Source organism: Leptosomus discolor, chromosome 8 (assembly GCF_034619465.1).
Source record: "Leptosomus discolor isolate bLepDis1 chromosome 8, bLepDis1.hap2, whole genome shotgun sequence".
NCBI classification, from domain to species: domain Eukaryota; kingdom Metazoa; phylum Chordata; class Aves; order Leptosomiformes; family Leptosomidae; genus Leptosomus; species Leptosomus discolor.
Window position 1 is genome coordinate 42,186,480 of NC_141398.1, and position 15,171 is coordinate 42,201,650.

The following is a 15,171-nucleotide window of genomic DNA, read 5'->3' on the forward strand; positions in this document are numbered from 1 at the left end:
CTCAACATTGTGACTCCACCATCCATTTTCCTCAGAGTTAAAATTAAATCTTAACACAATGGAATACAGCCTAAACGTGACATTCATTAAATGCGTTCACTCTAATACTGGGAATTACATAAATTACAAGCCAGATCTATTCAAAAATTTGAATAGCTTCCAAATGGGGTCACTGTGACAAAGCTAAATTTCCAATTAAAGCTATCTTCCCCTTCCTTAACAATGGAGATGTACACAACAGTTCTAGAGATACTAGTGATATAAGAGGGAGGACGGGAGAAAGAGAGATAAAACTAAGCTGGTCTGTCTACAGTCAGGGGAGAAATTGTCCTCTACAGAAGCGTACACAGGGCAGGAGCTTAATTTAGTGAAGCAAAATATACCCCGTGCCAGCAGATGCAGTGGTATTGCCTAGGAGGCTCTATTACTACCTTTGAATGGCTCAAAGCCGTGTCTAACCCTAGTTTTGCTTCCATTACTCTTGAGCAAAGTTCACCCTCTATGCTCGCCCAGATATGCTGTTATGGAAGATGTGTAAGGCCTGGTTTCTGCAAAGCACATTGTGGGAGTGGAAAGCAGTGGGAAAGTCTGACAAAAAATGCCCACTCCACCACCAGCTTGTATATCAATAGGTCATCAAGCGCATTTTCCATATGATGCTCTTGTGATACAAGTCTGCGTGCTTGTTTGTCAGCTGTCTCACATCTCTACAGTACATTAGCTATACCAAAGTAGAAATGTGAAACTATGGTACTACAGCTTCAGAAGAAATAATAAATATCCCACAACAAGACCCCACACAGTAGTACCACCTTCAGTCACTTTTCTTCTGGTTTATATATTAAATGAAATGAAAACAAACAAGAAATCCAATGTCCCAAGGGAATTACAAGGAAAAATATTATAATGCAACAGAATACAGTTTTATAGTAATTTAGAGGAAACCTATGCATGTTACAATAAAGAACCATACAAATAAGGCATCTCATAATCAAAAATGGTCTGTAATACCATCAGGACAAATCACTGAAAATTTTGTACCTACTTAAAAGCCATGCTAATGTAAACCAGCCTCAAAACAAACACGCAAGCCCACAAGCTCCACCCCAGATGATGTCAATCAGATGCTTACATCTGATAGCTTTGCCTCAAATAAATTGCTGTAAAGGATCTGCAATGAAGTCCTGTTAAGAGTACTGGAATGTGTATATGTATGGTTAGGCAGAATAGTAACAGAATGGCAAGGTAGTAGAGACTGCATAAATTTACACTTTGCATTACAGATGCTTTATTGCATTTATTCAAGGTTTAAAATAAAATAAAAAAAAGAGAACAGCATAAAAGAAGAACATTGTAAAGCCATAAATATAACCAATGTGTGCAAGAAAGTGTGGCAATTAAGTAAGCTGGGGGCAGGGCAGGGAAGAGAAGACTAACCCCTGTCTCTCATATTACAAAGTGTAGTTCAGGGCCTGATCACAGTAACAGGCGCACATAAAAAGGGACCATAACACACTCTTAAGCAAGCAATGAGGAGGCTGCACAGCGTCCTTGTGTTTCCACATTTACTGCAAAAAAGACAGTAAGCTTAATAGGCTATGGATGCTAATGAGACAGCCTTATGCACCAGCTAAAACTCTGAAGCAGCTGGAGAGATTGTCAAAACCAACACATCGATAAAAACAACCCCAAACAACCGACAAAAAACCCAACCTTTATTACACAAATTTATGATTTAGAATTAGCATTTTCCCCTTAAATCTTGTCTAAGAAGTGAGCTGACATCTCTAGGCATGACATGGATTCTGCAAGAGGAAAACTGAAAATTTACAGTGTCTGTAATCAAAGAGAAGAGTCTGGGGGGGGCCCATGAGCCAAGGGGTAGGCAGAAATGATCCGACAGTTCATGGAGAGGATGCCTGCACATCCCATGTAATTTCTATTACATAATCATTCAAAGCCTTCAGTGAAACCAGCCCGCTGTGCCTAGCGCCACATAATTACAGACGACCCGTGTCATGCCATTCCTGAGAACAGACAACAATGCCGGATTGCTTTGGTAATTCACCTGAAAGTACTCCTACCTTATTTAACTGCAGGTGCATTCAGCAGTTTGCTGAAGAGTATGAAAGTGTTCTGAAGTCCATTACATGACAGTAAGCCTTGGACATCTGTCCCTACAGAAAACCTCTACATAGTAACCACAGCAGAACTTCCTACCCACCACACTTGGTCACCCCTGGAGACAATTATCACAGAATCTGAACTACCTTCCATCTCCTAGGAATCGTGTCAGCTCTCCCGCAAAAGAAAGATGATATTTGGAGCCTGAATTGCCATTACTGATGCAATACCCATCTTGTGAATAATGAAGGAGACTTACTACTCCAAATCAACTTCAAATCAGGAAAAATTACATATTTGGGAATTTAAAATGCATTCCTTTTAAATACAGTTTTGTTCTCATTTAAAAAAATGTTGATTGTTCTTAGTTTCAGTGACAAAGGGGTGACACTTTTCTTATTACTTCATCTGGTCTACGTGTCATTCTGTATGTTGAACAGCCCAAACATTTCAGTCAGTATAAAAAAACCCTGCTAATTGTTCTTAAATGAAAATAGCTACATAATTAACTTGAAAGAACAGATGTTCTGTTCAACTACCTAATGAAGCCATAGTATCTGTACCTTCACTTCACCTTAGTAAAGAATACACAATATGTATGAATAAGAACATAGTGTCTTTATACAGACCATAGGTATTTAAATTAACAAAGGATTTTACAACCTACTGGTAAGTGCTACAGAATCACCACGATGAAAATGCATTACAATAAACTGCTACAGTATCAGCCTGCCAAGATTCAGTCCTGGGTCACGTACAGAAAGACAGACAACAACTTAAACTATTGGTTAAGCATTAGGTATATTTTCAAGTATACCTTCCAGCATTTACTTTATTTACTCTAGCGTTGCATACTACAAAAAATAAAAAACTTGCTAATTTTACTTTAAAAAACAGAAGTAGCAAACAAGTGTGCTGTAGACAACCAGTTATTGTACACTGTCACTACTGACCTCTAGAAACCCTTCTCTGTAAGAGAATACTGATACACCACCCACTGCTTTGCGGAGGAAACTCAGCCAAGTTGTTTTTGTGTTTCTATATCGTTTCCATAGCAAAGGTCAGTGCATGCGTAAGTTAAACTAAAGCTGGAAGGCTAAAGACTGAAGGTCACTACAGGATAAGCCAGAAGGGCTTCACGCCAAAACAGTTCCAGCCCTGTTACTATACTTCATGCAGTAAACTCACACATGCATGTCAATACTTAGTTTATAATTTTTACCAAGTAACTACAAAGACAGTAAGTTAATGAGAGAATTTTTGGATCATCAAGAAGTCGTATTTTACATTACAAAAACATTCATACCTTCTTAATGGACATATGGAAAAATCCTTAAAAAACGTGTAACATTAGAGACTATATAGATTAACTTGACCACTGAATACAGCAGCATTTAAACTTGGAATTTTGTAGTAGTGGTGAGAACCGTTTCCTTGCTGAGGAAAGCAGAAAGGTCACATTAAATAGGAGGCATCAACCTAGAAAAAAGAAGTTAGCATTTTTCCAGATTACATGCAGATCATATTGGGGCCATATCTGGCTCACATGTCATCAATTCCATGCTCTGATCTAAAGTAAAGCTTGCAACACTCAACAAGCTTGCGAGAAGACTTTTTTTTTAGTTTTTAATATTTAGAAGTTTAAGCTTCCCTTCCTGCCTTTTTTTAAATTAAGAAGGTTCTGTCTGTTTCCCACTTATCAATGCAGCCCAAGTATGACCAAGCTCTATTTAAATGTAAATGTTATTTATCCACAAGCCGTGATTTCCTTAGACCTGTAACAAGACTTGACAAAAATATCCAACAGAAAATATACACTTCACAGTAAACAGGTACCTATCAGACAATACTAATATACTTTGTTTTTGTGAACCAAAACCCCCTGTTTATTTACAAAAAAATCTAATACCTAATAGTGTCACTGAATCCAGAAGGGATGTCAGGGTTTCACATACCTATTCTTTCAGGCTAAAAACTAAGGAAGAAAGATGGAACTAAAACTTGGGGAAGGAGTTAGAAAAATCATTTCATTAGCTAAGTTTTATGCTCAACAATCAAGCAATACAATACTAATACAGTGCCAAAATACCCACTTGATTGTATTTTTAAAGCAAATTTCCTGCAAAACTTTCCAGCATTTATTAGGAAATCGCCATGTTTAAATAAACTTTCATTGGGGTTTAATGCTCATGTGTTATCTTATATATGCCTTTTCTTTGCTTGCTAATTGAAGATGAAGATTCTATCAACTCTTTAGTGCTCCTTTGTGTCTGCACAATTAATTCACTGCTTATGGCATTACTGGAGTGGTAAAGTAGGCTGATTAGAAAGAAAGCTTTTGCATACAAATAGGCCTCCTAAAAATAGGGCTTAGTCTTGAAATACAAGACATGTCAGAGGAAAAGTTTGGGATAACTTCAGTGAACAACAGACTTGATTAACCACTATCTTCACCAAATGCACCAGTGTCCATATAAAAATCCTCAGTTCAAACATGAAGAACAGGGAAGGAAACACACAGCTGCGTAAAGAACTACAAGCACTTAGTAAGCACTTACTTCAGATGGAGATTTCCTAGTCTTTTCAACACCTCGATACGGAAAGCACGTTGTAACTAGTTATTTCCTCCTTGCTAGTCTCATGGCAGCTGGAAGCATTTCAGTGACTTCTGTACTCCCTAACACACACCACCCCCACCCCACCCACCCCCACCCCCCCAAAATTACAAGCTAAGGAGGGCAAAAGAGGAGAATGGAGTCCACATTATATAGAGGTGAAAGGATGAAAGATACAGCGGTTCTCCTGAATTTGGTATTTTTACTATTTTTACTTTTACTTTGGACGACTGTATGAGTAAAGATATGGTATAATTCACCATGAAACCTCAACAATCCTAAAGGAAAAGAACTTCCACTGCTTAAATTTTAGTCCACTTCTAAAGTAAAAATAATATTTTTTTTTTCTTTATTGCATTTAAAGAGAAAAGCAAACCACGCCTTTGAAGTATTTTGCCCTCTGAGACAACAGAGATGTGACACACAAGCCTGGACAGCGCTATCAAAGAGGCACCGTGCACGGTTTTCAAGAACCAAACTTTTTTCTTCAGATATTTCTCCACAAGAATGTCACTTTTGAGTGGTGTGCGGTGACTTTCCTAAAGAACTGTGAAGACTGCTGGTTTAAAAGCCAAAGGGCTACTATGTCAAGCTGCACAGCACACCTATTAACAATGCCCTGGGAATAAAAGCAAGGATGACAAAGATCCAAAGGCATGAAGATTAACATAATTTGAAACAAGAGACACACAGTGACTAACACCAGTGGTACAATTTGTCATGAATTTATCAACAGTTGCATTTTGAAAAGCTTGAAAAACCCATATATATAAACGCAAGAAGTTAGAGTTCAGGGAAGTTATTGAAAGTCCGATTGACCACAGTCATCCCTTGTGGCCTTGCAGAGGTGCTGACCTATAGTCTTCAATGGACCGTGTAAAAAAACCTGGCAGAATTAATGGAAGAAAACTCCATTCAGTTCTATTAGGCAATACTTCAACCAACTGGTTCAAGCACATGGGAATTTTAAAATAATTTCATTCTGATTCTGCAAAGGTTATAACATTACAAAAAGTTATATGTCTGATTTTAAAATTAAATATGTTAAACCAAAACAATATCTACTTCCCCTTCCTGAAGTGCAGTACTATTTTCTACCACTTGATTATTTGATGTACCTTTCCAGCAACTGAGAAGGAAAAGCATGCACATCAAAAAAGCATCTTCCTTCCTCTTTTGCTAAATAAACTTACTGAGTAGACTGACTGGAAGAGTTTAAAATAGTACAGACCTTTGCAATTCTGAAAAAAATAGTGAGACACAAAAGGAACAAACTTTAATAAACTATTAGGTAGCAGCACAAGTCCAATTTTAAAAACATTTTAAAGGTCACTACAAAGACAAACAGGTCCTGCAAAGAACTACAGCAAACAAGTAGTTGCAGATACCAGTGTATTATTGGTCATGATACCGTATCACACAACATACAGAACATCCTTCAAGGTTTAAAAACTTGGATTTCTATTTCTGAAATCTCATACTTCTACACACTCACTCACTGCTTGCGGACAGGATTTCAAGTGTTTTAACTGCTAATTTCAGGCGTATTTTGAAGAGTGTTTTAGCTCAGAGTCCTGTCCCATTCTACACTACCCTAAAAAGGAGATCAATTCATAGCTAAAGTAGTGTTAGACAAATAGCACAACTTCACACAGTGCAGAATTGCCAGTCACATCTAACTAGCCACCACAGTACACTGTCCATCTGCAGTTTGCTCTACACTCTTGCGGGGGGGGGGGGGGGGGGGGGGGGAGGGGGGGAGGGCGGGGGGAAAGTACTGTTCCCAAAATACCAACTCCAAATGATAAATTATGCTATGGACAGCTTTTGGCTAGCACTTCCAGGATAGAAAAAGGCTATTCCCACATAACCTACAGAAGAAAAAACCCCAAAAACCCCACAACAACAACCACCACCACACACAACCCCCCCCCCCCAAAACCATACATAAATTGGTTTTACTTTGAAGAAAAGTTACTACTTTTCCACATTTTAGTACACATACAATACAAAAAGCAGATGACTGCATTGTCCAGTGTGCCATTTTTAATGTTTTTCGTATTAATTACTGCATTTTTCTAGACTGAGTATTCAAACATACTGTAGACGCATTGACATGGCTTTTACTATCTATTTTGGGGATTCTGAAGCAGAAGATGCCTAAATAGTCGTCAGAGAAAGCTCAGAGGCTTTCTGTGTCTCCTAACAATGCAATACAAAATTTCCACATAATTTGGATGACAGAAGTTCAACACTCCACCTTGTTCTTCGCTAACCATTCTGACAAGTTATTTATTCCTTCCTGTGAAAACTGTCAGCATTACCCTGCAGATTCACTATCAAGGTAAAAGAAATTGTTCGAGATGACATGGATTAGTTGGGACATGCTCCCAAGAGCAGACACAAAGATGACCGGTATCTGCTATTTAGAACATTTTGCATTAAAAGAGCTGAAAACAAGAGAATTTCATTACCGAATTTGCTTCCTTAAAGTCAATGACGTTACAAAGCAAAGCATGATGCTCCACTCATCTTGTTTCCTCACATTTGGAAATAAGCTGATTAAACCTACTCACAACAGATGATGCCAAATTTGTCAGAAGCTTAGTCTCCTAGCAACAGGTATGGTACAGTATTAGTAACAGATTAATGACATGCACTAATAGATTAATGGCTTGAAGCTATGTACTATCTTAAAATCTTTAAGTAACACATCAACTGCACATGCAGAACTACAGAGGTTTCACAGTTTGGAAATTAAATACTCTAGCTTTCTAAAAATAACATTCAAGAGAAAAAAAATAATTGTGTAGGAAGCAAAATGCAAACAAGCCTTCAGGCACACAGGCCTTTAGGCTCCCAGACGTGGCAGGTGGACTTGATGGTCATTGTAGGTCCCTTCCAACTGCAATATTCTATTCTATTCACCCACATCCGTTCTTGTCTCTGACACTGGTTAACATAGAGTTATTTCACACCAGAAAATGCAGAGTACTTTATTGCAATGATGGCACACATGGAAGTGACTAGCATCATGCTAATAACACTAAAAAGAAAAGTTAAGTCAGAAACAAATAGCAATGCATACAGAACTGGGTTTGCGTAATAAGCTTCCAGAAGATTTCACTTTTGTATTTAAATGGAGTAATTTTCATCTGCTCACAGATATTTAGTGTTTACCTTTCACCAAACTTGGCCTTTAGCATACTGTTTTTCCCAGCAATAAGTAAAAAGTTAATACAAATCGATGTTTTGTTTCATAACAACTTCCTCTTTCCCATCAAGCACAACAATTAATTTCTAATCCAGCTGGAAGAGACCAAATTGCAAAATAGAATATTGATTTGCATTTGTATTCATTTTAATTTAGAGAGGCAGAGCACAATCCATGTGTTTAAGCATGAGACTGTCAGACTCATAAATACTATCCCCATTTTCAAAACAGCATTCTTGTCATAGCAAGGTATTTTAGAATTCTAATGCAAATGAATAGCTTTTAAAATCATCGGTGCAAGACACATAGATTACAAATCTGTTTTTTCTAACTTGCATCTAGTACCGCAGCTTGGAAGCATCTAGTTCTGCAAGCAAAAGAAAGCCTACATATGTTTGTCAAATCCTACAAACATCAGCAAAACAAGTTCCCTTAATGCAAATATTGGTGCAAGACACAAGCACCTGGGGGCAGGTGAAAAAAAATAATTTGAATGCAGTTCACAAAAGCTCAGCAGAGACTTACTTTGTCAGCTAAAATCCCTCAAGTTTAACACATCATTAATGAGGCAGAAATCCCAATGCCAGCACCTTGGCATGTGAAAGTTGTGTCTACTTGTTCTCCACCAGCTAAAGCAACAGAATGCTCTACATGAAGATGTGTGCCCAGCCAACTTTCAGATTCCAGCCTAGTCCAGGCATCCTCAGTTTTCTCTAGTTTGCAGCATAGACTTCCCTGACAGGCACTTGACCCTTGCCTCTACTGTGCGAAGAAATCTAGTAGGTCTTGGAGCTGGTTAGGCCACGGTATTGTGATGAAAAGGAAAATATTGAGCAACTTTGTAGAGAACAGGAAAGTTGGATGAAGAGCTCAGATTAAGAATGGAAATGGAATAAGGAAAGACATTCAAGAAAGAAGATGGGATGCGGACAACCAGCCCTTTTTTGGAGGGAGAGAAAGAAAATATACAAAGTCTTAAGAGGAAAAAAAGGAGGAATGAAAAAGTTCAAGGTAAGCCATCAGAGAAAAAAAACAGAGTTTGATAAATAGCCCAAAGAACATGATTAGGAGTCAGGTTGAGAGAAGAAATTCATCAGATGAAGAGCTTGGAAGGAAAAGATTGCTTAAGCAAGGAAAAAGGAGCCAATGGTCCAAGACATTCATATTCTGCTCACACCTCTTTACTTATATAGGTATAACATTAGAGCTTTTCCAAAACTGATGTAATTACAAAGCATGACAGAAGTCACTTGCCAGAGAGGAGACATAAACTATTAGAAGAAAAAGCGGTAACATGCTTACACTGTAGTATGAGCAGGAGAAAGAGAACAGGGACTGATTATGCCAATCCTATTAGCACTTTGCATCTAGTCTCAAACAGTAATGAGTTACTTCCAACTACTGAAATAGGATAAATATATACTTTTTTAATATACAGCCTGCTATAGCAAAAGGTTAAGGACTGAAACCCTGACTGCCATTCTGCTGGAAAAGAACAGGAAATATCCTGGATTTGGGGGAAAAAAACAAACCCTGCTGTAACCTTAATGTAATCCGATTTTTTTTCCCCCTATTTGTCTTATAAAGGTTTTATAACTGTTGTCTGATTTGACTTACAAATGAACAGTTAAAATTTATCTTAACTTGGTTTGGGTTTAAGACTGTTAAGCAAGATTGAGGTGAGTATGTAAAGAGACATTGCTTTCACCAAAGGATGTGGCAAACTGATAAATCAAGGCATCTTAAGGAGTACCACAGTTCCTCAGCACAATCTTCCCCATGTCCAGTGAATGAGGGTGGGTTCCCTTTCAAGCTGCATGAGCCAGCTGGCACTGTAGACATTAAAGGAGACATCAGCAACTACCCCTAACTAATCCAGAAGTCTTCCCAGTATAAAGTATGTGTACACACCTGAACTCAAAGTCAGAGAGGAGCTCATCACAGCTTGTGCACACAGTTATACCCACAATACCAAACCCACACTTCAAAGAGAATATGACAGCAAAGTTTTCTTATGAAAGCCAAGCCTAATTTACCACAACCTTATATCTAATTCTGAGCTCAACAGTAACTGGATGGTGTTTGCAAAGTATTTAAATAATAACGCTTTAGATGTTCATTAGTGTTTGAAATATTTAGCATTAGCTAAAGAACCCAGCCAAAGCAACTGTTAATGGCAGGCACCAGTTATCAAACCAGTCAGTATAGCACCACCCTCTGTTAGCCAGATGTGGACTGCTGCCTGCCCTACTGCATTTTCTTGAAACTGATCGGAGCTGTTCTAAGAGACAATAAAGCTTGCATGATTCTGTTAAGACAATGGAAATTATGTCAAAAAAAAACAAAAGCAAGAAACAAGTCTTACTTCCACTTACAGATAACCAGTCCAAATCTAATGAAACCAGATGATGCCTTACTTTTTAAGGAGACAGCTACCATTAAACTGTGAGTAATAACCTCTGGTTCATGCTGAAGAAAGAGAAGAGTCAAGTTTATTTACTCCAAATGTTTGAGTGAAAATTAGCAGAATTTATGGGTACCATTTCACAGAAATAACCTAATAAAAACACGAACAAGAGGCATTTATAGCATTCAGCAGCTGCCTCAACACCAAAAGAAAGAAGATTTCTGATTCAAATGAAGCTATATCGTATTTCAGTATGGCTCCAACTAATCTAGTATTTGGACTTTTCTTACCTGTCCCCATGCACACTCCCTCTTCAAAGTTCATGTTGAATACGTTAAGTAATATGCTATTGCACTGGGAATCCATTCACAAGCATAAAACTGCACACAGCATAAAACTGTGCCATGCATTGTAACTGTAGCAAACTAAGATTTTAAACACCTCAAAGTAGCTTTTTTATGAAACAAGCTACATTTAAGGGAGAAAATCTTATCCAGGAAGGACTGTAAGCTTCACAGAAGGTAACAATTCACAGCATTGTAAATACCAGTAATTGTAGTTAAAAAATTATCTTCTATTCAAGAAAGCCAGACTTCCTACCTTCACTACAGGGTGTCCTCCAGTAGATGCTTTTACTGCTCCTCTGCTTCCTTCTGTTTCATAGTGAGCTCTGTGATGAGTTTTAGGCTGAACTTCTATTTTCAGTTCACACTGCCCGTAATGATTTGGTAAAGGCCAGTCAAGAGGCGGCAACGAAGATGTGCTGCAATCAAGACAAGCACACTATGGTTAGATGAACTACACTATTGGCCACAGTACAAAGTAACTTCATGGTAAAACACAGAAAAGATGTCACTTTCCTAACAAACAATGACCTATTAGCCTAAAACTGTTACTTGAAAATTCCAAAATTTTGCTAGTGCATTAAAATCTCCAACTAGGTATTTCTTTTGGGGTTGAGTGGAATGTCTTCCTTTCAACACCAGAATAAAAGAAAGGTACCGTATGATGCCCAGCCCCACACTACCAGTGCTATTCTATAATGTCTTTATACTAATTTTTTTATTCTCGAGTACATCAGCAAGCAAGTTTAAATGTTGTTAGACATCTAAATTCAATCTGTAAGTCATTAAGTTTTAATGCTCTGCATTATTGTCTTCCACCTTGTTGTTTTTCTAAGACTGGTAAGCACTGCACTTTGTTAACTATCATTAAAATGTGTTCATATATGATGATCCAAAATTTTAGAGCTAGTAGTCCTATCTAAGCATAAAGACTTACTGCAACAGACAACAGACACCTAAAGTACATGCTTATCCACAGATTACACATACCCTTACACGCAGTAGCAAAGCCATTCCAGGGAAAAAGAACAAAATGCAGTAATAGAAGGAATATGGAAGAACCTCAAAGGGAAATGAGCCACATGATATCACCAGTGTTTTCAATACCTACCCTTTTACCTGCATAGATTTACAGACTTATAAGTCTAATAGGATGAACAGTCAGATTCAAGTCAGTAATTACCTGGTAGAGCAAATTAATTTATGAACATTTAAAAGTGAATGTTTATAGCATTGTGTACCAAACAAGAACATTTACAATAAAAATAAGCTATTAAAATGGTTTTGTACTACCTTACTCTGACCAATAGGGAAAGCAAATTATGTTTTAAAGAGATGGACAAATATCGGTTTGTACTGTCATCTGAGAAAGCTTGAGTCCATTTCTTTCTGCTTTACAGGAAGTCAGGAAAAACACCACCACCAATCCAAAGCCATGCAAATTTCCACAAACATGAATAGCCACAGGTCCAAGAAAAATAATATACCTTCTGGAGAATTTAGCTAAGACCTATAAAACATATCCATAGTTAAGAAAGAAGATAATGTTTGGACTGGACAAATAAGAAAAGAAAGCTCTGTCTTTAGCAAGTATCTGGACGGACTTGGGCTCAGCCTGAAGCACTATAAATCTACCTTTTACTACAAAAATCACTGTCACTAAGCATGAAAAGAGGGAGATGAAATGGCACCACTTGCTGCCCTCCTCCTATAGGAAAAAAACCTACAAGTCTGCTGACCTGCTGCTTCACGGAGTACCTCTGCCATGCACTTCAGGAGAGGGCTAACTTGTAACACAAGCCTTATCTCCTGAAGCACCTAAGAGCAATGGAAGAAATTAGTATTTCCCTTTCTTCTTACTGAAAAGAAGAAATGTGAGCAATAAATCATCTCCACAAGCATTTAGTGTACAGCAAAGACTCTTCTTCCCCCAGTAAGGAGGTCTGATGACTGGTCCTTCCACAGCAATAGTATTTACTGGGTAGGAGAGGACTGGTGATGTCAGCAGTAAGAGGACACTGACAGGAATGCAGTATAAGCCCAGTCCTTCCAGATACTTACCACAGGCCAAGACGTACTGCCTAAATGCTACTATTGGCTATCAACTAGACCTTGACATTCACTTTTATAGCTACTGAAGAAGAGGACTCAAGTCTTCTGTCTGAAAAAGGAAAGAAAATGTCAGGATTAGAAGATACTAAAAAGAGTTTAAAAGGAAATGTATCATGCGAGAATTTTTTCTTTAGTACTTCTAGAAACATTTTTCGCCACATATAACCAAGTATTCTATGTCAAAATAGTTGGTATACACAGTGAACAGATACAGTCCCTAAGAAAACTTGGTATAACACCACAGACTATATACCAATTACCGGGAGGAATTACTAAAATTTTAATAATAAATTCAGTCAAGAAAACAGTATTTGTTCCTTGGGACTACTCTCCATACAGCCTCTCAAAGAGGTTTACTCCTTCTGCAATTAACTAATAAAAATGTGCACAAGCTGTATCAGACTCCCATTATCTCCTGAAAAAATATTTGGAATACTAGAACAAACACAAAGACAGGAAAATAACCAAGTCTCAAGATTTTTCATTCTTTGAAAACAAATAGAAAATATCAGCATGAGAGAATAAGCAAGCACACAACGCATGCGCAGACACCTAAAACATCAAAAAATTGGAAAGCTTTCAAAACACAGTTCTCCAAATAATTTACACAGCCTCTGAGGCTGTGCTGCCTCAAACTGATGTTTTCTGGATGTAGCAGGCTAGAGAGTTATAGCTGCTTCCTTTTGGAGTTTGATGTTGGATACCCAAAGCGTTGTTTCTCTCTAAATATTTTTCTTGCCATCTCCATCACCCTCAGCTTCTCAGCAGCAGTGGAATCTTAAATTTGGGCACACTGTCGTGCACCCTTCTGCCCTGTGGGGATATCAGTTTAATGTATTTCTGCTTCCTCATCATCCTTTCACTTTTTTTGAGACAAACGCTGCAGAAATACACATTGAACTGGATCAGTGATCTAAATTTATTTCTTTTTGAAAGGTAAATTTTTGAATCCTACTAATTTACCAGAGCCCCAGTTGTCTATACAGCTTCTTCAAACAGAACTAGTGGGAGGGAGGCAGAGTGGGAACATCCTAGCTGGCACTGTCATCTTCTGAAAGTCACATGAACCCCCAAGCTTGGACAGTAAATAAATTTTAAAAATATCACAATACAGTCTACAAACTCCTGGGTTTTTTTTTTTCATGCTATGTAGAAATCAACATTAAACAAGAAGAATCACGTTGGTGTTTGAGGGGTAAGAGGTAGCAACAAGTTTGCGTGTATTTTGAACACTTTTCAGTATGAAGCAACGCTATTTTGTACCAGATGCTGGATACTGAAAAATAAGTCTGAAGCTGCTAGCTATACTGCATTTAAGAATCTATTCTCAAAAAAATGTTGTGCAGTCTACACTATTAGGGGAGATCAGCAGTAAAATTGCTAGACTTCTGACTAATCAGTTATTTTATCAGTTGTAAACTGTGCATTGAACTCCCAATGATCGCTGGTAGTTCAGAACTTATGTAAGTTCAAAATTTAGTGCTGCATTACTCTTAAAATACCTGAAACATGTTTAAGAATAAGAAGCTCAGCTGCTTCAGAAATGAGCAAAAATTTGGTGTTACAAAAAGATTTCTGTCTCTCCCAGCTTATACACAGCACAATAGCATTTGTATTATTGATAAAGCCATCTAACTTTGCATTTAGAACACAGAATCTGGATCAGCTGCTGACTGTAAGGGTTTTTCCAAGTAATTTTAAATAAAAAGATTAAAATAAATAAGAACCTTAAAGCGCCTCACTTTTCCAGCCTGATGGGGGAGGAACACATTCATAGACACTTCCACATGTTTCATTACAAAGTTCTACCTAGTTCATTGCCAAATTACTGTTACAATAGCTTGTGACTTAGTCTTTTACAGAAGTTTCTCTAATTTTTGGTTTTCTTTAAATGAGTAAAAACCTTATTAACAATGCAGTAACCTACTAGTAAAGCACCAAGTCACATGTAAGGTAACAGAAATAATGAGTGACTGTCATTCTAAAACTTCCATTAGAATCAAACCTTAGCATGTTGTTGAAATAGCACCAATCTGTAAATGTACAAATGTTCTTCCAGTAATACCAATATAATATAGTCTGATTAATGCAAGCCTCCAAAGGCTTATACTCCTATCACATCAAAATCAAAGGCTTCAGAGAACAGCAGCTATTAAAGGAAACTCAGAAGTAAAGAAGGACCCCTTCAGTAGCATCCTCAGCAGAAGCCACCGCATTTAAAATTATCACTTCAGTGATAATTTATCAATATTACTTTAACAGATACCTTCTTCCTCTGCAACCATTATCTCTCAAATAGAACTGATTCAGGCTGCACGAACTGATGAGGAAACATCTAATGTTCAGCGTAAGGAC

General features: G+C 37.6%; 1 protein-coding gene across 2 annotated transcripts in view; it reads right to left on the minus strand.

The window, feature by feature from the left end:
- NFATC3 (nuclear factor of activated T cells 3) overlaps nucleotides 1-15,171 on the minus strand; it is a 72,394-nt gene that overhangs the window by 32,551 nt on the left and 24,672 nt on the right. For both annotated transcript variants that reach the window (XM_086469606.1, XM_086469607.1), the window contains exon 3: nucleotides 10,961-11,123. In XM_086469606.1, coding sequence (XP_086325732.1) covers nucleotides 10,961-11,123 — 163 coding nt within the window. The remainder of the gene's footprint in view (nucleotides 1-10,960; nucleotides 11,124-15,171) is intronic.